This window comes from Leucopleurus acutus (genome assembly GCF_964270905.1).
Source record: "Leucopleurus acutus genome assembly, chromosome: X".
In the NCBI taxonomy this organism is placed as follows: Eukaryota; Metazoa; Chordata; class Mammalia; order Artiodactyla; family Delphinidae; genus Leucopleurus; species Leucopleurus acutus.
In genome coordinates this window covers 43,291,636-43,317,667 of record NC_139148.1, presented here as the reverse complement: position 1 = coordinate 43,317,667, position 26,032 = coordinate 43,291,636, and the positions used below count along the sequence as shown (strand labels likewise).

Genomic DNA, 26,032 nt, shown 5'->3' with positions numbered 1-26,032 from the left:
GTCCATAACAGAAGTAAAGGGAAGGGGTCTACATAACTACTAAAGTCCAGGCAGTTTAACAAATAATCTTACGAAATTCTCACAACAATCTTGGAAGACAAGTGTTGTTTTTCCTCCTGTATATGTAATAATAACAACAGTAAAATTTATTAAACATTTACCGTGTGACAGGCACAGGGTTATGGGGGTAATCCCTGTTAAGTAGTGGGAAAAAAGCTTATTGAAATTGTTGCCTGAAGTTAATGTGGAAAGTAGAACACGAAAGTGATAAATTTGCATATTTACTCAACAAGACTTCCAAGCAAAGTGTTGAAGGTGTGGCCTGGTATTTTCTTGCTAGCCATAGTAAAATGTGAGGGGAGAAATAAATTAAGAAAAAAACTGTTAAAACTAGAAGAAACCAGTACATGATTGATTCTCAGCCACTCCAGATGGCAGAAGATGCAAAACTTGAGAAATGGCAGACTTCCCTAGTGGTCCAGTGGTTAGGACTCAGCACTTTCACTGCTGTGGCCCCAGGTTCAGTCCCAGGTCGGGGAAGATCCACAAGCCACGTGGTGTGGTGAAAAAAAAAAAAAAGAAAGAAAGAAAGAAGGAAATGGCTTCCAAGCACTCTTAAGAAAGCATGGCATTGAGAAAAGGCTGAGAGAGTGGCTGTACAACCTTTTGTTAAAACCTCAGAAAGATCAAAGGATCAGAGTGGTATTCACTCATACAATGGGCCCTTTCAAGAGATTAAGGGTATGCCTCCCGGAACCTTTCAAACAATAGGGCCTCTAGGAAGCTTAAGAGCTATGTACCTAGCCATCTCAGGAGTCCAAGGTAGAGAAGAGCTTATCTTGAACAGATCTGTGTGTATGTATTTTTTCTAATGGAGTGAACCTCAATTAAATCCACTGAAGACTCCTAAAGTTTTTGAGGAAGTTATTTCAGCAGAAACACTGTTAGCTTGGACTGAGACAGAGAGTACAAAATTAAAGAAATTTTGGACCCCCCAAAATTCTATTGGCAGGAAGCAGGCTGATAAAACTACTCAGCTGCAAACTTGTGCCACCTTTCATGAAAAAGGAAGGATAAGTCAGAGGGCAGAACCAAGTGATTCAGAACTAATCAGGGAATATTTAACATTTGCCCAGCTGGATTTCAAAATTGCCATGGACTCTTTGATGCCTCCCAAGACCCCTGCACCCTTTTCAAATGGAAATGTCTATAGTGGGTATTCTATGCCTCCCCACCATTTTCTGTTGGTTGTATAGGGGTAGATTATTTGTCTCTTTAGTTTTATAGATCATCATATTGAGAGGAATTATACTTAAAGGACCACATCCACACCTGGACCTGATTTAAGTGATGATACTCTGGACTTTAAGCAGATACTATAATGGGATGAGACCTCAGGGAATTTTGGGAGGGAGTGAATGTATTTTGAATGTGTGAGGGATGTGAATCATTGGAAGTCAAGAGGTGGACTGTGGCAGAAAGGCTCTAATATGGCCCCCAGAACCCCCATCATCACCATCCCTTTGAATGTGGGCAGGACCTGTGACTTTCTTCTAACAGAATATGGCACTAGTAGCAGGTTAGCACTTCTGTGGTTATGTTGCATAATCTTGTAAGGAGCCTCCTGCTAGGACACTCTCTTCCTTACTGGCTTTGATGAAGCAAGTGGTCATGTTGGGGAGGCCCACAATGGCAAGTGTAATGGTTAGTTTTAAGTGTCAACTTGGCTGGACCACGGTGCCCAGATATTTAGCCAAACATTATTCTGGATGTTTCTGGTGGTTTTGTATGAGATTAATATTTAAATTGATGCCTTTGAGCAAGGCAGATTGCCCTCCATACTGTGGGTGGGCTCCATCCAATCAGCTGAAGGCCTGAGTAGAACAAACGACTGACCTCCCCAGAGCAATAGGGAATTCCTGGACTTAAACTACAACATTGGTTCTTCCCTGGGTCTTCAGCCTGCTGGCCCACCCTGTGGACTTTGAATTTGCCACCTTCCTTATCACATGAGCAAATTCCTCATAACCTCCTCTCTCTGTCTCTCTCCCCCCACCTCCCTCTCACTCTCCATATCTGTGTACACACACACACACAATTGGTTTTGTTTCTGTGGCAAACCCTAACTAATACAGCAAAGAAGCAAGAGTGACCTCTGGCTGACACTAAGCTAGGAACTGATGCCTTCAGTGGGGCAGCCCACAAGGAATTGAATGTTACCAATAATCATGTGAGCTTGGATGTGGATTCTTCCCCAGGTGAGCCTCAGATGAGAGCACAGCCCTGGCCAATACCTTGATTTCAGCCTTGCAAACAACCCAGCTAAGCTTTGCCAAGACTCTTGATCCACAGAAACTGTGAGATAATAAATGTGTATTGTTTGAAGCCACTAAGTTTGTGGTAATAGTGTTACACAGCAATAGACAACTAATAAAAGAAGGTATGGAAACTTGGAGATTCCTTTCTATTTAATGTCCTATTTTTTTTTCAAGAGCTCTCCTAGGGGGCTTCCCTGGTGGCACAGTGGTTGAGAGTCTGCCTGCCAATGCAGGGGACACGGGTTCATGCCCCTGTCCGGGAAGATCCCACGTGCCGTGGAGCAGCTGGGCCCGTGAGCCATGGCTGCTGAGCCTGAGTGTCCGGAGCCTGTGCTCCGCAACGGGAGAGGCCACAACGGTGAGAGGTCCATGTACAGAAAAAAAAAAAAAAAGAGCTCTCCTAGCTTTCAGTAAGTCAGTCCTGTGTAATGCTTCCTTAGCAAAAATAGCCAATAGCCTATGGAAATATTGAAGCGTCGTGGTATTATAGAAAGAGGCTCGGGAGTCATACAGACCTGGACTTGAATTCCACCTCCACCACTTCCTAACTGTATAACCTAGGACAAGTCACTTCACCCTGCCACCAGCATGAGCATCCCTTTCCTCAGCTGACATAGGGTATAATAACAGTATCTGTTTCTCAAGGTTGTTGTGGGGATTAAACAAAATAATAGATGTAAAGCATGGAATCTACCACTTCAAACAAAGCAAGCACTCAATACGTGGAAATTTTGTAAATGCTAATTTGTGGAGGGTTCCTAAGCCTGCAAAACCCCAAGGATGAACACCATTGCCTATGGCTGCCCCAGATCCAGGGCTACTTGGTCATCTCGGATAACAACTGGTAGTGGCATGATGTCACCATTCTCTCTAGATAGCAAAAGCCTGGAAGTACCAGGCCCAATAAATATTTGCTGAAAGAGTACAAGGAAAAGAAACAAAAAGCCTCTACTAGCCTGTAAGCCCTGTGAAGACAAGGACCATGTCTGTGTTGTTGGCCGCTGTACATCCAGCACTCAACACAGTGCTTGGGACAGAATTGATGTTCAATAAATAGTTGCTGAATGAATGAATGAATGACTACCTCATAATGAGGCATGAAGGGAAGTAGGTTGGGTGTTTATTTCCAACATGTGTCTTCTCCACTTGAATGGCTCCCCGGAGATCCCTGATACAAGTACTGGGGCCATCCAGGGACTCCCTTTAGACCAAATTATTTCTACTACTGTTTTGGGGAATAGTTAATTTCCCCCAAAGGGAGGCAAATAACTGTGAGCAGAAGGGCCCTGGTTATTTAATTAGAGCGAAATAGAAGTAGAATGCCATTTTTTTTTTTTTTTTTTGCGGTACGCGGGCCTGTCTCTGTTGTGGCCTCTCCCGTTGCGGAGCACAGGCTCCAGACGTGCAGGCTCAGCGGCCATGGCTCATGGGCCCAGCCGCTCCGCGGCATGTGGGATCTTCCCGGACCAGGGCACAAACCCGTGTCCCCTGCAACGGCAGGCGGACTCTCAACCACTGCGCCGCCAGGGAAGCCCCTAGAATGCCATTGTTTAAAGCATTTACCAGGCACTGCTGAGATTTTTACACACATTATCTGTCTCATTTATTTCTTACCACGACTCTCTAGGTTAGGTATTAACATTATCCCCCTTTGGCAGAAAAGATTACCGAGGTACAGAGAGGTTAGGTGCCTTGCCCAGGATCACACAGCTAGTAACTGAGAGTTAGGACATGAACTCAGGCCTGTCAGACTCCAAAGCCTATGCTCTTTCTACTACAGCAGTATTGGGATCTGGCAGTAGCCACAGACTTTTAGAAAGACAGCGGGAAGGGACCCTATCTTATTTGCCTTTGTGCCTCGAGTTCTGTCAGAGTGGCTGTCAAGTAGTAGAGATTCAATAAATGCTTAATAAACAAATCTATCAGTGAAGAACTCTTCTCATTCATTTGATCATTCATTCAATAAATATTTATTGAGTGCCTATAGTGTGCCAGGTACGTCTAGGTAGAAGCTGGGCATATAGTGGTGGACAAAAATCCCTATGGAACTTACATTCTAATTGGGGGAAATATACTATAAACACATAACTAAGAAAACCTCAGATGACGATGACTACTCTGAAGAAAAAAGAGCATGAAGTAATTAAGAATGACTGGGAGGTGAGGGAAGGCTTCTATAAAAGAGGTCATTTAAACTGAATAATAAGAAGGTACTAATCATGCAAAAGTCTGAGGGAGGTACATCTGAGGAAAATGAAACAGCAAGTGCAAAGATTCTGAGGCAGGAATAAACTGGGTGTGTGAGGAACTGAAGAAAAAAAGGAAGTGTGCTGGTAGCAAGTGAGAGGCTGAACACTAAGAGATGAGGTGTATTAGGTTGTTGGGGCTGCCATAACAAAGTGCCACAAACCAGGTGGTTTAAACAAGAGGAATGTTTATTGCCTCAGTTCTGGAGGCTAGAAGTCCAAGATTAAGGTGTTGGCAGGGTTGGTTCCTTCTATGGCTGTGAGGGAGAATCTGTGCCTCTCTCCTAGATTCTGGTGGTTTGCTGGCAAACTTTGGTCTTCCTTGGCTTGTAGACACATCACCTCAATCTCCACCTTCATCTTTACCTGGCATTCTGTGTGTGTGCGTGCGCGTGCACTTGCTTCTAAATTTCTCCTTCTTATAAGGACATCAGTCATATTGGATTAAGGCCCGACCTACTCCAGTATGACCTCATCCTAATTTAATCACATCTGCAAGGGCCCTATTTCCAAATAAGGTCACATTCTGAGGTACTGGGGGTTAGGACTTTAACACATGAATTTTAGGTGGACACAATTCAACGCATAACATGAGGTTAGCAAGATAGGCCAGATGAAGGTCATGGAAGGCCTCAGAGGCCAGGGTAAGGGGTTTGGGTTTGCTCTGGATGTAATGGGAAGCTACCAAAGGGTTTCAAATCAGGCAACTGACATGATCTATCTTTGAAAAGGATCATTCTGTCTGCTGTGTTAGAATATGAAAGAAAACAGCCCCTGTGCCTGCATGAGTCATATGGCTCCCCTACTGGGGATGGGAATTCTCATCATAACAACCATCTACTGGACCTGAGGCTTTAATTTTCTTTATTTATCATTAGTTTGCAAGAAAAACAAATTTAGCTTCCAACTGATGAGATGAACACATATTTATAGCCACATATAAAAATATTGTTTTCTTTCCTGGATGTTTACTTTTAAAAAAATATAAAAGTGACATATGCTCCCAGTAAAAACTTCAAATAATACGAAGGGAAGTCAATTAGTAAATACAGGCCCCCCAGACACTGCTCCCCAACCCCAATCCATCCCCACTTCTCACTTTTCTACACAAGCACATTTTTAAAAAAATCTCTTTGGCGATCCCCTTCCTAGGATTGCTTCTGATCACCTCTACACGCCTCTATACAGATTCTTACCCACAGTAAATTTTTAACACTAGGCCAACTGCCCAACCAGGCAGGCTCCTGTTACTCTCTTCCCATAAACTGGCCTAGAAACAGTCAGGATCAACAGGAGCACATAGCCATAAGATTAGTCTGGATCTGGGGTCAAAAACACTGAGTTCCAGCTTCTGTTACAACACTTCCTGCCTCTGAGATACTGAGCAAATCACAAACAAGTCTTAGTCTTAGTATCCTCATATTTTGCCTATCTCACGGGGTTGATGTGAAGTTCAAGGGTATTTGTGTAACAAAATATTTCTAAGTATATTGCTGCTAGTGTAGACAACCCTCCTCTCCACTCCCCATATTCACACAGCCGCATCTGTTGGTATTCACCCACATACGAGGGAGTAACTAGAACTAGAAAGAGAAGCTATGCTGGAGGACAGGCAAGAAAGGAAAGGGTACAATCGATTTTCTCAGGCTGGGTGATACCTGGGGTAGGGAAGGGTTCTCTGAGTGGCTTTGCAGGCTTCAGCTGTGGTCAAGTGGGGGCTGGAGCTAGAGGGAAAAAATATAGGTGCATCCCTCTTGACAACCATAGCTGACAGATTGGTTTGAGTGTAGCTGGGATGCCCTGATTCCAGAGTTTCAGAGGCAGAAATAATTGGAAAACATTTTGGTGGGAGAGGAGGTGCCAAGATTCTGCTAATACTCAGCAGAGGCTGCTAAGCCCACAGATATGGGACTTGGAAAAAAATCTCTTTGTCATTAGAATAGACTGCTGGTTGATGCCACTCTTAATTGACTGTGTTTTGGATTGTCATCTCGGGAATGGGTCTATTTTTTCCTTTCATTGAATCTCCATTGCCTAGTGGTGCTCAATAAATACTGGTTGAGCGAACTGACTATTCTCATACATTACCTCCTTTAGCCCTCAGGACCAAATGAATAACAATGATGTTTGCATAGCCAACTTGTAAAACCCTGTTTTCTTACCTAGTTTCATTCATTTCAACAGTCCAATTAGCAGGTTTTATCATCATTACTACTTTACAGATGAGGTTACTGAGGTCACAGAGGTTGAATCACATGGTGAATAAGTAGCAGAGCCTGAAATAAACATGCTCTTCCTCACTTACAAAGGTTGTATGAGATGGTGCTTATCAGGTTGTGACTTGTAGTATAAATTATAAGAATTGCTTGGGGGTGGGTAAGCCTGGTGTCCCTGGAAGGTGGTATACATCTAGGGAAGAGACACATCTTCAGGCAGGCAACAGGAACTAAGAAGGCAAGTTTTACACAGGCTGCTATTCTACCAGTACTGCATTTTCAGAGGTCTTGCTCTGTGCTGGGCGCTCTATCTGGCACTTGGGATACAAGAGTGAACAAGAGGAGGGACAATGAATTCTCCCAGGTGGTACTAAGTTGATGCCCACCACGTAGAAGTCTGATAAAGCTTCAGGGCAGGGTGAAGCCTGTAATATCCCCCATATGGTTTTTCAAATACTAGTCCAAGACCTGGCACCAAACCACCAAGAATCTATATTTTAATACCCATTTCAGATGATTCTGCTGCACAGTCAGGGTCAGCCCGATGAGCTCATTGCACATCACGATGGCTTCATTTTCCCCAAACTTTTAAATTAAAAGTTCTACCTCCGTCTCAGCTGTGCTATAGAGGCACTTTCAGACTAGAATATTAAAAAGGAGTGATCTCCACTGCACCCCAAGGCCAATGAGGTAACCAGAAAGATTGTCTCAACAGGAAGGAGAATCTTATGGAACACACAGCTGCACTGTGTGGTCCAGGAGCCCCTTTTCAAGAGAAGACCCTTCCTCCAAGGCCAATCTCAGAGATCCTGAGTTTTGTTTGACGGAGAAAGGTAGCAATTCCTTTATAGGAAGCCTCAAGTCCAGGTCCCCTGGCTCCAAATTCTATGCTTTTTCCATTCTCTCCGTCTTCTATTCTATCTGCAGCCTCCTGAATCAAGATCCTAAAATGTCTACTTAGAGACACTAGCAGTGGGCAATGTATAGACACAGAACTTCCTCAACCCAACAGCTTGGAAACCCAAGGAAGGAGGAAGGAAGGAACAGCAAGGAAACAACAAGGAACAGCAAGGAAACAACAGCAAGGAAACAAGGAGGAACAACAGCAAGGAAACAAGGAAACAACAAGGAAGGAACAGCAAGGAAACAACAGCAAGGAAACCCAAAAGCCATAAGTGTCTTTCTCTTACCCTGAATGTTGCTCTCTGCTCAGAGTCCTATTATTATTTTTGAGAATAAAATTTTTTTGTGGTTGTCTGAACACCTCTCTACCCCATGTCCCAGTAGCAGTTAAGATGAGATTGCTTATTATGAAGGAGGGAAGAGAGGCCAGGAGAGGGGCTTTGGGAGCTCAAGGGAAGGGCAGAACCTTTGATCCTAGGGAAGGAACTTAGGAGCCCTGGAGCTAGAGTCCAAAGGACAGGAGCTGGAGATCCCTCAGGAAGAGCGGTTGACCACACTTCTTGGTTTGCCAGTGTTATCGACTGGATGTTTGTGTCACTCCCAAATTCATACACTGAAATCCTAACTCTCAATGTATTTGGAGGTAGGGCCTTTGGGAGGTGATGAAGTCAGGAAGGTGGAGCCTGAACATGAACAGGATTAGTGCCCTGATAAAAAGGACCCCAGAGAGCGCTCTAGCTCTCTTTCTGCCATGTGAGGATACAACAATTCTGTAGTCTGCAACCTGGGAGAGGGGCTCTCACCAGAACCCCACCATGCTGGGCACCCTGATCTCAGACTTGCAGCCTCCAGAACTGTGAGAAATCAATTTCTTTTGTTTATAAGCCACTCTGTCTATGGTCATTTGTTATAGCAGCCTGAGCTGACTAACACACCTGGGATAGTCCCAGTTTGTGCCTGTTGTCCCTGGGTAATTATTAACACCACCATCCCACTGTCAGAAGTGTCTTAGTCACACAATAAATTATATGGCGATCCTAATGAAGGAAGAACTGGAGTCCTTTCCTCATTGTTTTTATCTGAGGCACTGCTTCTAAAAAGAAACTACAACTTTCAGACACCAGGACGATAGGCTCCTTAAAGGCAGGGACTGCCATGTGATTGACTTGTTTTAACAATAAGAAAAACACAGTTTATTATATACGTTAAAAAGAGAATATCTGATCAACTAAGAAATACCTTGTGATTGAATTTTGTATTCCCAGCATCTAGCTGTATGTATGAATTAACGCTTTTTGCCCTGCCTACTACCCTCAGACAGTTTTTTTCTGACCAAACCAGAGCTATACCAGTATTTTAATGATTGCACTGACATCTGGTGGTCATTTCCAGGTTCTTCTCTGGGCAGCTCCTGTACCAGATGATGGATTAATCTGTACCTCGTACTCCATCAAAGCCATTTTTATCTGAGCCCTACAGCAACTAGACATGATACTCTAATTCTTCGCAAGTTGTTGAGAGCTGGTAACAGCTAGATGCAGTGTTTTTTTTCTTAGAAAGTATTTAGATTAGAGGCAGGGATGATGATAAGTGTGGAAGGGGTCCAGTAAAATGATAAATAACATCAAAAACTGAAGTTTCCTTGTGGAATTTCAGGCTTATGAGGGAGTTATTTATACATAGAGGTGTCCTTCCTGAAATGATACCAAGTAGGCCAAAGTCATTAAAGTTCTTGGTAGCAACAAGGTATCAAGTCAACACCAGTGCAGATGTAACCAAATGTCAACGGGAGAAACTCTTAAATGAAAACTTGGACACACAGTAAACTGCCTTCCTGGTGGTCTGGCTAACAGAGAGAGGGACGGAGAGGGGAGGAGGAATCAGATACAGGAAAAATAGGGTGAGAAAGTAGGAAAACCATACTTCAAAGTATAGCTTTCCTTTGTTTTCTGGGTTCCAGAGAGGTGTGAAATGGAAATGTTTGCATATTCAACCACTTTCCCTAAAAGCCCCACTCCTCAGTTACTTCAAAGTGTTTCCCACAGAAAACATTTCAATCCCAACCCACCATAGCGAGGATACTACTAGCCCTACTATTCATTGGAGGAACATTTCCATCACCCATCCTTCTCCTTGTAAGAACTGACTATAGGCAAGAGGCCTGTCAAAGCCCATAATCTTACATCATTAAAAGCTTAAAAAGAGAGGGAAAAAACACAGCTCCAGCTAATCCTCATTTCATCAGGAAAGGATCACCAATGTATGAGACAGGAACATTTAAGTAGCCATAATGAATGAGGTATCTGGAATCTCTCAGAAAATACAAGGTGCTCCTCATTTGTCTCCTTATGGTAAAAAGTATTACTCGATCTGTAAAACTAATTAAGTCTTTAATAAATCATTTTAAGAAGTGAGCCTACTAGCAGGAATTTGCAGGTACCTTTTACACTACCCTCCCCCAACCTCCACACCGAGCTTTTATGATCAGAAATCAATAGCTACAAAATTGAGAGTCTTCAGAAACACACCAGACACCAAGTTGGATAAGGCTGTGCTTTATTACATGCATAATTACAAATCTGTGCTAAGTGAAAAATGTATAAAGCAATGGCGACCTGGGTTTAAGCCACACAGAGAAAGGGCTGGACAATCCCATTAACCTTTCTGCCAAAGTCCATTCCATTGCCTTTAACGTGATTGTTTCCTTTTCTTACAATTTGCATAGCACTTACTTGTCAAAGTACTTTCCTTTCATTGTCTCAGTTTATCCTCACAACAACCCTGTGAGGTAGGTAGGGCAATTAACACTATCCCCATTTTGCAGATGGGAACACTGAGGCACAGAGCGGTTAAGATCTCGAGGCTAGTTAGTAGAAGCATAGGGAATAGAAACCAGGTCTCCTAACTCCCCAGCCCACATCTTCCTTTTTAGACTATGTTCCTATGCTTGACCAGGGAGCAGAATGAACTGTGCAGTGAGCCACAGCTTTGGTACAGGCTGTGCCTATGAACAGGGACCAACGTCTCTAAAAGTTAGAATAAAGCTAAGAAAGCGTGACTAAAGGGTTGGCAACACTCAGATAAATAATTGCTCTGAACAGCTCAGCACCAAGTTTCCTGTGGAAACTCTATTAGCTTTAGTTGACTCTAGTTTCTGGACGCCTAGCTACTGCTAATGTCTATACCTTAGCTTCGGTTGAACTTTTACCAACTCTCGGGAACTAAAATGTCGAGTCAGACAGGTTTTCTTTGGCTACTGCAGTTGGAGCCGGCCCTACAAATGAGCTTATTACAGAGACATTCATATAGTGGTCCATGGGCTGGAACCGGCCCCTCTGATCCTCCTGGCCTCACTGGCTCACCTGACAGGTGGTATTTTTCCCACAGCCAGAAATGAATGGACAGAGGTAAGAGCAGGAGGCTGGCCTTGGTCAAATGAAGAAGAGTCACCATCATTACATCAATGGCATCCTTAGGTGACATGACCAGGGTGCTGTCCGTCAAGCCCAACTCCTTTCTGGCCTGTACCTGGTTAGCAGCATAGCTTCAAAAGACAGTTTAAAAGAACAAAATATTAAACACATCATTTTTTTTACCTAGAATGAAATTAATTCTTAATCATTACATAGTCCCAAGGGACCAAATATATAATAAAAAGTAAATATTTATTAAAATCTGAGTGCTAAAAAGGCGGGACAATGGGAAAGAGAGAGAAGGGATAAAGTGAAATGGAGGAGGGAAAAGGAACACTCTTGAAGGACCATATATTTGAGGTACACTCAATAAGATAATGAGGCTAAACATTCCTACCCTGACAAAACCATCTCGGGCCATTCCCTTATCTCCATTCTGCCAGGTGGCATTTCACTCATCAAACCCTAGACCGCCTCTGACTTTCAACAGATTTGGACTAGTAGATGATAACAAGGTTTAGCAATGAATACTTCACATGTCTTCATTAAGATGCTAAAGCCCTGGACACTGCCAACAGATACCATTGGCTTTAGCCCCTACAGTGGAGCAAAGCCCCACTGGTTCCATCAACTCAGAAGTATCTTCCATTCTCTACTCTCAGAATGATCCTCTCCCTCCCCAAGGTCCACATTCAAAATAATACACTTAGAGTAACTGAGAAAATTTTTTGAATTCAGGGTATTGCGGTGAGGAGAGACAGAGAGACAGGGGTGGGGAGGAAAGAGGAGGAGAGGCAGAGATCATTTATTTAAACCCTCATATCTTTATACCATCACACACTTTCTTCCCCTTAAAAGGCCAAACTTTAGGCAAGGCATTCATTCAATGAGTGTGCACCCAGAGGCTGAAGACCCTTTGGCAGGAACTTAGAGGTAGGAATTTAAGACTGCGGGATTGGGCTGGATGACCTGATAGGTCCCATCCAAGAAACGCAAACTCCGCACATCATAGACCTTCTTTCTTTCTTGGGTGATTTGGCAAAATCAGACTACAAGGTGGAAAAAACGATTTTGCTCCCTACGTCACTTCAAAACTTTGCCGAGATGCAGATGTTTAGAAATGAGACTGTGACCAGCAAACATTTAGGGAGTAACTTGAAGTTGCTAACACCTACTAGTCCAGGAACTCTTCCCCTTGGGGCAAGCAACCAAAATTGAGGCTGAGCACAGCTCAGTGGTTACCACAGGTCAAATTTACACAGCTCCCTGAGCTCTGAGAAAGCCTCACCTTTTTCTTTTTAATCTACAATAAGTACATACCAGGGAGGCTAACAATATAGATTTTTAAAATATTTTGCTATCAAAATTCAAGATAAGCTACCTAAAGCTTATCACTTAGGCAATGGCAGTAGACGCTGCCCTCCTCCACAAGAGGGTCTGGTCTTGGGTCAGCCCTCTCCACAAAAGTAGACTGCCTCCACCAAATGCTGCTTTGAGCCTCTTGGTTGCTTGGAAAGCCTGGTCTTTGGGAGGCTACTAATTTTTTCTCTCCTTGAGGCACATGATCAAGCAGTTTATAAATGTCGGGTGTTTGGCTTGGGGCATGGAATGGCCTTCCTCCCACCATCTTACAAGAACTCGTATACTTGCTTACTAGGCTTTTTCCACTGCCATAACTTTCCATTCTCTCTCCAAAGGGAATCCAGGTTATCCCAGAGGTGGTTAAAAAAAAAATCAAGGTCGTCGGACACTGAAGTTCAGACCACATATTTAGACACCTTTTTTTTAAGGACTCAATATTTCACCTCCCCTTTACTTTCTGAACTCCTCATTTTTTCTCAGAGTTTTTAAGAGCTCAATACTCTATGCACCACCATGAAAGATGCTCTCCTGCTTTCTCTGAACAGATGAGTGGCCTGCGTTTGGCTCTGATCCAGTGAAAGTAAACCGATTCCTCACAATACAATGTGGTCAGTCATCAGTAAGTACTCTGGCAATATAAAACACACTGGTCATGTCAAATTTTCAACTGTCTTCACTATCATTTATTAAAAACTCAACTTCAAAAACTGCACTCCTTGTGATTTATTAAAAAATAAAACCAAAAGATACTGTGGGGTAACAAGTACACCTTCCTACTCATCACCTAACTAAACAAATCAAGGTCAGGATCCAACCGGGACAGGTGATCCAAATACTTAAAACATACAGCAGTGATTACATTCCCTGATCGACTCTCTTGCACGCTGTTTTAAAAAACACATTTGCTCCCCCGACACCTGAATGGGTTCATAAATTCATAGTTAAGAATTACTTCACAGCCTTAGACCACACAAAGTCCCCATTACTTTATCATTCTTGTGTTCAAGCACAACTGAAGACTTGCTAGAGACATTTATGCTTCTTCTCTGCTCTTCCTGTAAAGGGTTCAGATTCAGCCTCTGGTGCCAAAACAACGGAACTGCTTTGCAGTTCCATCAGCAAATTAATCGACTGCTCTGCCAGCTGGCAAATCCAAAGTACCATCAATGTCAGATTATCCACCAGAGGATATCTGCTCTGTGGATTATACCACCTCTACTCCACAGCTGGGCTGAGCCTGAAGGACACCAGAGCCAGAAAAGAGGGGGAGTGTCTGAACGTACATCCAAATAGAAGTGATCTTAAAAGTGGCCATTATTTTGCTTGTTCAGTCCCCTGCTTCTGCCAGTGGCGTAACTAATCATGCCTTAACTATTTCGGCTTCTTTAATTCTTTACATCACAGATCTGAAGATACAAAATATAGCAGTTAGACTTTTACAAATCCATAGACTCTCATTCCTTTCGTGGCCTGGATGCCTACCAGACATTTTGCCTTGGAAAGCCCTAACTCTCTCGAAGCACTTATTGGCATTCTTTTGTAAATCCTTTCCGTGTGTCGGGAAACCTTCTTTCTTATTACCAGAATCGACTGGTCTCGGCTCATACTAATTTTTAAATCACAGATTATCCAGTCTTTTGCCATTGAGGTATGTGGCCATTTGAGACTACTGACAGACCCCCCTATATCAGCTTTGTTGGTTTAAGTATGTCCAACTGCTGAATTGGCAATGGCAGAAAGAACATTTTCCTTTGCCTCAAGACAAGAAACTCTGAGTGTTAAGGTGCTGAGCTAGCAGTCTAGCAGAGAGCTCTACCACAATTAGCCAGACTTGGAGCCAAACCATCAGACTGGACATATAATGGATACCATACACTACAGCTACTTCTAGCATATGAGTTACAAGGATTCCTGAGAAGCTGAGGTTAATGAATGAGATTTATCAGGAGTGAGGTATCAAAGGGATATTATTCTCTGGAGGGCCAATTGGTGCTTAGTATCTAGAAAGTATACCTTGGCACAGTGTTATCTGATTTCTTGAATTTATTCTCTGAAGTAGCACCTGAACACTGGCTCATCTGTCTCAAATCAAAAACAGAGCCTAGAAGAAACACAAAGGCAAACTTAGACACTCTCCATATCACTGCTGTACTATGAAATGCGACCAAACCTTTCACCATCACCAAATACCAGAGATACTAACATTTCCTGCTTTGCAAACTTTAGTTGGACGGCTGATAAGAAAAGACAGGTAGTGAACCAGAAGTACACACATAAGAACTTTGATTTGCGCACAACAGACGCGGTGGTCAGGTAAATAGCCTCATCTCGTGTGAGGGAATCAGTGGTACAGAAGGGACAAAAGACGTGAAGTTACTGAGTCGTGACTATAATATAATATAACCTAGGGAGGTTTTTGTCTTTTTCATTAAAATGCTAGAGTGATATACTTAAGAGGAGAAACTCTGGTGACTGCCTTGATATTTTAAAGATAAAAATCAAAATAAGCCTTGGCTCCCCAGTTCTAGGCAATAAAAGAATTTCAGATTTTGGAAAGATAAGAAACTAGGGGTAAAAAATCCTAGAATCAGAGATAGACAACTTTTAAAATGAGGTACGCTGAGGTGCTTGGAGTGGGAGGAGAGGCTGTGCCGAGTGACTGCTGATTCTAGGCTAGAAGCATGGTGGGAAGCGCTGGGAACAGACTTGTAAAATGGGAAAGGCTCAACTCCCACCCCTAGCATTTGAGTCTCACTGCTGTGGGCGTCAGCATGGAAATGGAGCTACTGGGCTATAAAGCAAAGCAAATGGTTGTGCGTCACCTCTCGTCCATGGGCTGTAAGATTGTAGAGGCTGGGTTTACAATTTAACTAGCCCTGGGGGTTACTTTTTTGTAACAGGAATGATTAACCGGGCACACTACTCAATCCCAAAGACAGGACTCAGGACTGAGGCGTGGGAAAGGGAGAATGGAGGGGGAACAACAGCACGTGGGTAAAACTGTAGAAAACGAAACAGTAGTCGGAATGATGATGGTGGCTCTGTAACTCCACCAGGTGTCCCTAGAGTGTGATATTTTCTACTGCAGTAAAGGTGGTAGGAAATTGAGACAGGCACCTTTTCAATTGTATACAAGCACCTTTGGTGTCACCAGGCCTTGTCCACACCCCTGGGTCTCAGGAAGGTTCTGCATTTTATTTAGAATTCTAAGGAGCCTCAAGAGAGTCACAGCTGCCTATCCTGTTCCAATGCCTTGAATATACCTGAAAGTACCCCAAGCCTAAATTCACGATCACGGGGACAACACTGGCCTGTTATATATATGTACTTAACACTGGGAGGAGGCATGAGTGCCCAGTCATTTTAGTACTGGTGGTTGTTATGAAGGAATGCATGAGAATGCAGATACAGTTCGGGATCTTCCCTGGTTTACCAGTATGCAGTCTAGACTTGGTTCCCTTTACTATTCTTACATATTCCAGAAGCTAAAAGCACCATCACTCATGGAGGTGGCATCTGGGTAAGAGTTGGGACCTCACAAAAATGTGAAAGTCCTGGTCATTGACTTTGCTCAGAACTTTACTAATCATTCGTTTCAAGGAAGATGGAGAAATCATTCCTTGCTACTAACAAATTCGTGGCAAAGTCCTTGTCTACTAGCTAACAAAGGCCATCTGGAAAATTACCCTTTTTGCAGACAAGGAGAAAATTCTATAACTTATCTTTTGTGCACTTCAAAAGAGTACCAGGAACAAGCAAGCTATAAAAGTCAACCTCTCTACATTCATTTAGAGGAGATTAACCAAAGCAGCATTGTCTTATAATCAGGTATTAAAATTAACATACACATACACACACATAAACTAATAATGCTAAATATTGTAACAAGAACAAGATAACATTTGAACTGAATTCACAGTCTGGAAAATACCATTCCTATTTTCCTTCTGGTTTTCCTTTCTGTGGTTGGAAAAGCAAAGTCCCTGGTTTACACTTCATCTTCCACCAATGACAGAGTCCAAAAAAGTGACTTTTTCATGAGCTTCCTGCAGGCTATAGGTCAGGACGGTTGGAATTTTTCTTGCATAGTTTTCAGTGATTGCATATTGGCTAATACTTATGTTTTAAATTAAAAAAATCTTTAGAAAAAGAATTAAACCATAGCAATCTTGTTTACTCTTTCATGAAATCTTCCTAATGCAATATCACAGAAGCCTAACTGAATTTTCTCCTAAAGAGAAGATTAATTTCCAGAGATTATGTAGTGCAACTGGTTAACTTGTAGGAAAGAGACAACACACAAATATAACTTCACCATCCAAATGTGGGAAATGTTTTTTGGGTACCCAGTTAATAAAATATATCCATGGTCTGCAATGTCCTTCCTGTTTTATATCCAGTACAACCCTGTGATTCTAGTTGAAGAGAATGGAATCAGGATCTTGGTTCGCCATCTGTGCTATATGCTTTAGCACATCCTTTTTGGTAATGATTCCAAGCAATCGCCTAAAAGATAAAACAAGACAAAAATTAATCTGTAGTTAAAATAACATTCTCAAAGGTGACACTTTTTGTGGTCCTTTTCATCTTTGTCTTTGAATACTATCTGTACCTACAGAACGATGACAGGACTAGATTACATGTACCAGGTAAATGGGACAATGCATGGGTCCCGAAGCATGCTCTAAGCACTTCTTCCTCTAGGTCTTAAATCCTGCTGTTTCCTGTGGTTTAAATATTCTCCCTATATACAAATCTTACCTTTTGCAACCCAGTTCAAATGTCCCTCTTCCAGAACACCTTCCCTGATCCTACGAGCCAGTAATAACTGTGCCCTCCTCCTGGGAACAGCATGTTCTGTGCACACCTCTTCCGTAGCATTTGTCCAATTTGCTGTGTTCTCAGCTTCCCTATAAACACTGTATGCTCCTTGAGGGCAGAGAAGGGTCTCATTGCTTTTTGCTTCTCCCCAGAATCTAGTGGAATGCCTTCTTACATGAAGTACAGATTCAGTAAAGGTTGAATGGATCAGTTAGGAAAAGTCCCCTTACTGATCTCAATCCTGCAAGACATCTGCTACGCTATTCATAAACTGTAGAGGGCGAAATTCTTATATAATCATTACATTAACATACCAGGGTCAAAAACAACAACAACAAAAACAAAAACACGCACCCTTCTCCTCAACCTCCTTTCTTTTCCAATAAAAATAGCATGGCTTCCTTTACTGGATAAGAAATATCCCAGAAAGAAAGAGCCTTAGCCTTGGAAGTCAGAAGACTTGTGTTTAGGGAGTTCCCTGGTGGCCTAATGGTTAGGATTCCGGGCTTCCATTGCATGGCCTGGGTTCAATCCCTGGTCCCGGAACTGAGATCCCGCAAACTGTGTGGCGAGACCAAAATAAATAAATAAATAAAGGCTACCACTACTAGACAGTAACTGGGGGTCCTTGTGCAAATCTTTAAACCTCACTGGAACTTGGTTTTCTCACCCTCAAATAATAACAACAAAGGTATCGTAAGCACCAAATACTATACATATACTACCTAATACCATTATAATTTCAGTGCTGCCTGTTCATGAGAACATAGTTGTTTCCTTTGTGGGGGAGGAACTGAGTTATTTATAATGTGCAACCAGCAGTTCGCATCTCTCAAACCCACTATCTTCCCCAAACTCCTTTTCTATTAATTATGACAAAAAAAGAAACATATTCATCTTCATCTCAGAGCTTCAGAAAGGTCTATAAATGCTACAAATATTCATGTGAGTTGGGTTCTTCTTTCTTTATCTCTCTACATTCTCTTTTCCTCCCAAATCCAATTAGCCTTCACCAAAGAGCTCTCACCCATTGTGTGTAACCAGGCACTGCCGCAGTCCCAGCTTGCGGAAGATATCTACCACGATCTCCATGGGTGTAAGGTCAGTCACAGTGAAGGGGCTGAGATCCAGGATGTTCCGAAGCTTGAGGGTAGGTGGGGTGTATGGTGGCACTGGAGGAGAATGCTCGGTGAAATAAATGACAGAAGTGCTCACAACTCCATCCTGTTTTTTTCGAGCATTTTCTATTTGAAAAGTAGAAAACAAAAGGTTGAAAAAGGAAGGACTACTTCTAAACTTCTGGCCCTTAACCAGTCGCCTCTCCACTCTGTCCTTCCCCTTTTCACGCATGCATGCATGCTTAGTGATTGATTGACTGATTGTATAGTTGATTTACAATGTTGTGTTAGTTTCAGGTATACAGCAAAGTGATTCAGTTTTATATATGTATATATACATATAATTATATATATGTCGATATATATAAACATTCTTTTTCAGATTCTTTCCCATTACAGGTTATTACAAGATACTGAATATATTTCCCTGTGCCATACAGTAGCCTTGTTGCTTATCTATTTTATATATAGTAGTGTGTACCTGTTAATCCCAAACTCCTAATTTATCCCTCCCTTCCCCTCATGCATATTTATTTATTTCCATAGTGGATTCCCTTATCCCATTTCTGAAATCCTTACCAATTGAAATAATGAGGTCTCTTCGGAGGACAAAACCCACAAGTCTTTGGGACTCCCGGGACACCACAACTGGGAAGCCACTGTAAGTGGTTTCACTGATTATGGTCTCTACGTCTTCCACGGTCATACTGTCCTGAGTAAGGACAGTCAACAAAGGATCATTTCTCCGGGGTTTCATCACATCCATTGCCAGGGTCTTGTGAGCAAACTCTTCTTTGGCTTCAAGAAAGGGGTATCCATTGAGACGGATGTGGGCATCATAGATGCCCTCCCGCCCAAGAGCATCTGCCACCCACTTGCTTGTCATGGCTGCGGCCATCAGAGGCACAATGTATTCCAAGCCACCAGTTAGTTCAAACATTATGACAACAAGAGAAACAGTCATCCGAGTCACCCCGCCTGCAAAAAACAGACACAGGCTACTTACTGAAGGGAGCAAAAGTATAGGATTCATTACAGTTATGGGCCTGTCACAGGCCCCATCCAAAAAAAGCTACTTACCAGAAACATCACTAAAAGGAGGCCTCACCTACAGACCCCTGCAACTGCATTCAAGCAAGTTTACAGTGAACATGAGTCAGACTTCTAAAAATAATCTCTACAAAAGTACAAGATACCTCCTTCATTCTTCTTCTTTTTTTCATTTGTCTGTTGCTCCCCACCCCCCAATTATATAAGTAATTGCATAAGATCTCTATGATTTGTGTAACACTACAGATACGAGAGGTTCTCTGGGATGTGCAGGCCCACTGTGGAAAGATAAGAAAATACATATATTTTTAAAGTATATAAAAGAAAGCCATTGTCCATAAGCTCACTGTCTAGAAATATGCTGAGTAAAAATTTCAAATGACTTTTTTCAAAAACGTATGTTTTTATACAGATGAACTCATATTATATGTTTAAATTCCCCACCATGCTTTTTCTCCTAACTTTATATTAGGAATACTTTGTATATTAGTACAAATGTATTTAACATTGTATTTAAAGATATTAAACCTATTAGCACCACATTCAGTGGCTGTATGGTATGGCATTATATGGATGTACTATACCATAATTTATTTAACCAGTCCCTTATTGTGCTTTTAGGTTGATTCCAGTTATTTGCTATTACACATAATACCATGATGCACATTCTTGTGCAGATCATCTTTGCCCAAATTTCTGATTATTTCCTCAATATGACGGAATTTGAGAGAAGAATTACTCTCAAAGGGGAGGAATGGAGATATACGGTAAAGAATGCTTTCTTAAAGCACTTGAAAATGGCAAGCCCAACAAGAAATGGAGAGTCACCTTTAAAAAAATCTACAGTCGGGCTTCCCTGGTGGCGCAGTGGTTGAGAGTCCGCCTGCCGATGCAGGGGACACGGGTTCGTGCCCCGGTCTGGGAAGATCCCACGTGCCGCGGAGCGGCTAGGCCCCGTGAGCCATGGCCGCTGAGCCTGCGCGTCCGGAGCCTGTGCTCCGCAACGGGAGAGGCCACAATGGTGAGAGGCCCGCGTACCGCAAAAAAAAAAAAAAAAAAAAATCTACAGTCAATTGTGTTTAATATCACTCGTCTTTATAATGCCACCTGGGTAGCAATCTCTTTGGAATCAATGCAAACAGTACTCACCCAAGCAGGCTGCAGCCCCAACCATCGCATAGAGGCCAGGGGTGATACAATCCGCTCCTTGACTGCACCAGCTATTGAAGATGGCCCAGTCATGGTGGTAATAAGCCAGCTGTTCCATCCCTACTCCCAAAAGCCGACCCGCTATAGCACCAACAGCCATGCTAGGGATAAAGAGGCCAGAAGGGATCTGCAAAGAGAAAGCAAAAGATGGTCAGTGAGAAGTGACGTGATCGTCCGGCACATGGAAAGGGCTAGAGGACTGACCCTCTGCGAAGCGAACAGGCCAATGACAATTTAACTATGCACTACGCTAGCAAGTGGCCGCAAAGATTTGTGTAACACTACAGGGACTAGAGGTTCTCTGGAACGTGCAGGCAAGGACGACTGCAAAGACGCTTACCCTGATTCGGAGTCCATCAGGCAAGAGCCTGAACTCTCCAGACCAACACAGAACTGGAGGCAGAAATTAAGCCTTTCCCAAAGAAAAAGGAAAATAGATGGAGTTTCTCATATATGCAGACATTTTCCCCAATTTTGAATTCTAATCAACAACAATTACCCTTTATTGACTATCTACAATGTTCAATGCTGGATGCTCTATGGACCAGATTTCATGGGTTCTTTACAACCACCCCAGGAGGCAGGTGTTATAATTCCCAAGTCGCAAAGGACCTAAGGTGCAGAGAGGTTAAGGAACTCACCCAAGGCCAAGATTTAGTAAACGCTGGTACTGCGGTTTAAATGCAATGCTTGTAACCACTCTCATGTATTGAATCTTGACCCATTACTCACACAAAAAGGATGGCACATGAGGTTTCAGTTTATTTTAACAGTATAAAGAAAGAATAAATGATTAAGTTTTCTTAATGAGATAGTGACTATGGTTGCATGACTGTCCCAAAAAGGAACCCCCATCTGTCTCCCCACTCTTTTTTTTTAACACCTTTATTGGAGTATAATTGCTTTACACTGGTGTGTTAGTTTCTGCTTTATAACAAAGTGAATCAGTTATACATATACATATGTTCCCATATCTCTTCCCTCTTGCGTCTCCCTCCCTCCCACCCTCCCTATCCCACCCCTCTAGGTGGTCACAAAGCACCGAGCTGATCTCTCAGTGCTATGCGGCTGCTTCCCACTAGCTATCTATTTTACGCTTGGTAGTGTATATATGTCCATGCCACTGGAAGCAACCTAAGTGTCCATCATCGGATGAATGGATAAAGAAGATGTGGCACATATATACAATGGAATATTACTCAGCCATAAAAAGAAACGAAATTGAGTTATTTGTAGTGAGGTGGATGGACCTAGAGTCTGTCATACAGAGTGAAGTAAGTCAGAAAGAGAAAAACAAATACCGTATGCTAACACATATATATGGAATCTAAGAAAAAAAAAAAGGTCATGAAGAACCTAGGGGTAAGATGGGAATAAAGACACAGACCTACTAGAGAATGGACTTGAGGATATGGGGAGGGGGAAGGGTAAGCTGTCCCCACTCTTTTTTTGACTCCTAGGATACAATAGTGCATTCTCAATTTTCTGTGCTAAGAGAGGGAAAATGATGACAGAGATAATCCAAACAGCAGATTATTTTAAAATAGATTGTATTCAATTCTGGAATATATTTGAATCAGGGTGGGTCTGATGGTCTGCAAATTCACTTTAGATGAAAGAATGAAGCCACGAGGTAAAAAGTAACTCAAGAAGCACTGCAAATCTGTCCAGGGTGTTGAGGAGCATGCATATCAATTCAGAGATTACAGTACTGCCTAAACCGACTTGCTGGCTCTTATTTTCTGGTTTGAATCTCCATTTCCCTAGAGAAGAGGAAATACCTTGGTAGCTGAGTGCTAAAAAAAGAAACAAATGAAAACCAAGGAAGAGAAGGAAAATACTTTACAAATTTTCCTTCCTGGTTTCTTCTGACACACGGAAATGATAATGGGTACTGAAAATAAAAGATGCTGGCCTAATACCAGCTGTTGATAATCTAAATACTAATTTAGGATCACCTGTGAAGTTCTTGCTAATTGGACACTGATAACTGTAAAAAATACATTTAGCTACCTATTGGGCTGAGCCATATGAAATTGCTATTTTAGTGGTCAAAATGGTCGGCAACTTCTTTTGGTTCAACCTACTATCTTGCTTTATTCGTAACTCTAAATCCACTTTATAAGGACCAAAAATGTGTTGGTCAGATATTGTTTTGATATAAAATGCACTGGAATAAATACCTCAGCATCCTTTTTGAGAGGCAAAATATGTTTTCCACAGAAAAGGGGAAAATCTTTCTACTTGAAATCTCATCACTGAGGTTTGCATTTGGCCTAAAACTGGGCTTGCACTGTTTTAGATAGAGGTACAATCATCTAAGAAGTTATGAGAACACGTGGGGGTAAAAAGGGATTTGGGTCTTTGAAGTTGGATGCGCCACACGAACTATTGAGAATCGTACAATATCTTGGCTTTGCCCTCCAAACTTACAGCCACACAAATATCCACCAAGGACCAAAAGAATCTCCTCACCTTCATGCCAAAAGTGAATATAGTGATGACAATTTTCAGTATGAGTGTCAAGGCCAGCTGCCACATTGCGCTGTAGACTCCCACACCAGCTGGTCTGTCGGGCAGCTCACCCGCCTTGCTTGTGTTGAAACGGTTCTCATAATCACAGAGCTTAGAGGAGTCCAGAAGGCCACAGTCATTGAACAGCTCAGAAATGAGTTCACTTGTGCTCATACGGGTGTACTCATTGGGGAAAGCCAGGATGGCAGTGATGGCCGTCATGACGAGTACCTCTATGACAGGATACTTGCCCAACTGGGTGGTCTTACGCTTCCGACACCAGGCAATATTGGTGCGGATAAACAAAGCTCCCCACAGACCACCAAATATGCCCAACAGAATGAAGGGCACGAGCTCAAAGAGATGCCATGGGGTGTGAAACTCCACATAAAATAGAACCAGGCGGCTGTTCCCAAATGGATTGATGGAGCGTAGAGTGAATGCTGCCACTAAAGCAGCAAAAAACGAACGCCACAGTGTTTTGAGGGGAAAGTAGTAGCTGACCTATAAGAGAGAAAATGAGAAAGTAAGCTCAGTCATCGTGCATAAACTGGGGTGAAAACTGGTGCTGCAGGAATTAGAGTTGAGGATGAAAATGGCCTGGAGATCTCCGGCCCCGTGGCAAAGCACTGGAGTTGGGCAGAGCACTTTGGGACTGCAATGTACACAGACAATGGCCAGAATTCCTGGCACAAAATCATGTGCGTGGCTCTACAGACAGATAAAAGTATTACCTCTTCTAGGCTGAATAATACTCCGCCAATAGGTGCCCCAAAGGCTACAGATACACCGGCTGCAGCTGCAGCTGACAAGACCTATGATGCAAAACCCAAAATTAGTGAATAGATCAAGGCCAACTTTCCTACCTTCAATCACATTTTAAAAAGGAATGTTAGTGGTTACTAAATAAAAAAACAATTTTATATGCTCCATATCCAGTTTATCAGAAATGAAGTTCAATGTATATTTACTTTGAGAGCAAACACTGTATGCTGAATTTTGAACACATGGTTCACATGCTGATACATGTAGAGGGCCTTCCTTCGTAATTAATTTAGGCATGTACTTGATCCCAAATTATGCCCCCATCCCCAACACTCCCAATTCCGTAACTGATTTTGAGTCTGCAGACCTATTTATCACCTAAATGAAATACTTCCAGTGATGTATTTACATAGCACTTTCTTTATAAAGGAAAGCTTTTAAAATGAGATTTTAAAGGTTCTAATGATACAAAACTGAAGTAATGATTGGCTCACAGCTAGTCAGAAGTTGAAAATATTCAGACAATAAGTATTTAGAGTTTCCTGTACTATGTGCCCTACTCCATGCCTAGTGACCTATGGAAACAGAAGTAGGGGGGCGACTAGAGGCAAAATTGGGGATAGATTTTGAAAGGAAGAGAAGACCTAAATGTGTTTAGGTGTGGCAAGGAAAAGGGTGAGGAGGGAGGGGAAGAGGAAGAAGCTGTGAGAGAGAAATTAAAAGGGACAAGGAGATGGGGAAAGAGAGCAAGTGATATTTCGAGAGCACCATCTTTGTATGTCATAGGCATTGGCGTGTGTATGTAAAAGGTGCATGACAAACACACCAGAATTAATAGAAGGATAAAGTCCTTTCATTGGATTCTGGTTGCTGTGGGGTGGTATATAATTTGTGGTAGTGAGGAACTATTTTTAAAAGGAAGTTGAATAAAATTAAGAGTTTTTGAAGAAAAAATGGTTCTTGGCAAAAATAAATAGGCAGGTTTCTCTGGGAGTGCAGGATGGCCAAAGAAAATGAAGGGGGTGAGGGGGAAGAGTGATCTCTGGTGCTAGCTGGGGAGGACTTTGAAATTCAAGGCTAGAATGACTTTCATCTGAGAAGGATGAGGACATTTAACATGGAACTTGAGAAAGGGGATTTCAGTGACTTTGTTTAGGTTGAATTATGAGGGAGAAGAAAGAATCGAAGTGGCCTATTTGCCTTAATATTATGTTGTAGAGTAGGGTCTATCTACACCCTATCTTCTCAAATCTCTATTTTACTCTCAACCATCTGGCCACTTTGACAAGGCCCTGGGACATAAAAGGGTTACTGCTGATGGTGAGAACAACAGGAAAAAATAACTGCAAAGTCTGAATAAGCAACAGGAAGTGAATGACATTCAAATATTCATGAGTTTAGTTAGAAATATATATGACATCTGTACAGAGAACCAGCCAAATGAAACTCCTCTCTTATTTTATGAAGAACTATTTGAACAAAAATGCCAATTTTTATGGAATGAAAGTAACCAGCAATCTACAGTTTCAAAGTTACCTCTACCTATGCAAAACCAGCAACAATCAACACTTTACTCTTGACAGTTAAAATGTTTTTTTTTTCATGTCTTTAGCTTCTGTTATACATTATTCCTGTCTAACAACCTCACTAATTTAATACTGCCTTTATGTCCCTCTACATTTGACAGATAGCTAAACAACCTACTCAGATTTCCCCCTCTCTCTCCTGCTAGCCTACCTCTCCTGCCAGGAACTTTCCCCCTTGAACTATCAAAATGTATTCCATATTTGAAATTTCAACATGTTTGAGTTTCCTTCCGAGTGTTATGGTGAATTTTGTTTTGTTTTGTTTTGTTTTCAGAACAAATCATTAGATTCCAATTTTGTGAAAAATCCTTTCCAATGAAATGACCTTGGTCTTGACCCATTCCATATGTGATTTCTTTGTAATTCAAGGAAAATAGAGCAAGAACCATTTTCTTAAATCCTTAATTATAGCAGGACAAAAGTAACCAATGACTTGGAACTTTTAAAAAAATGTTCTTCCTCCTCAAAATGACATACATTAACAACTGTATAAACACGAGAACAACTATAG

General features: G+C 42.1%; 1 protein-coding gene across 1 annotated transcript in view; it reads right to left on the bottom strand.

Moving 5' to 3' along the window:
• Positions 1-16,754: 16,754 nt before the first annotated feature.
• CLCN5 (chloride voltage-gated channel 5) overlaps positions 16,755-26,032 on the bottom strand; it is a 151,175-nt gene continuing 141,897 nt past the window's right edge. Inside the window, exons 8-13 of the mRNA XM_082864973.1 lie at positions 23,905-23,985; positions 23,132-23,674; positions 20,597-20,783; positions 18,977-19,375; positions 18,307-18,523; positions 16,755-16,964 (exon numbers count right to left, since the gene is read on the bottom strand). Of these exons, the coding sequence (XP_082721099.1) occupies positions 16,874-16,964; positions 18,307-18,523; positions 18,977-19,375; positions 20,597-20,783; positions 23,132-23,674; positions 23,905-23,985 (1,518 nt within the window). The 3' untranslated portion in view covers positions 16,755-16,873. The remainder of the gene's footprint in view (positions 16,965-18,306; positions 18,524-18,976; positions 19,376-20,596; positions 20,784-23,131; positions 23,675-23,904; positions 23,986-26,032) is intronic.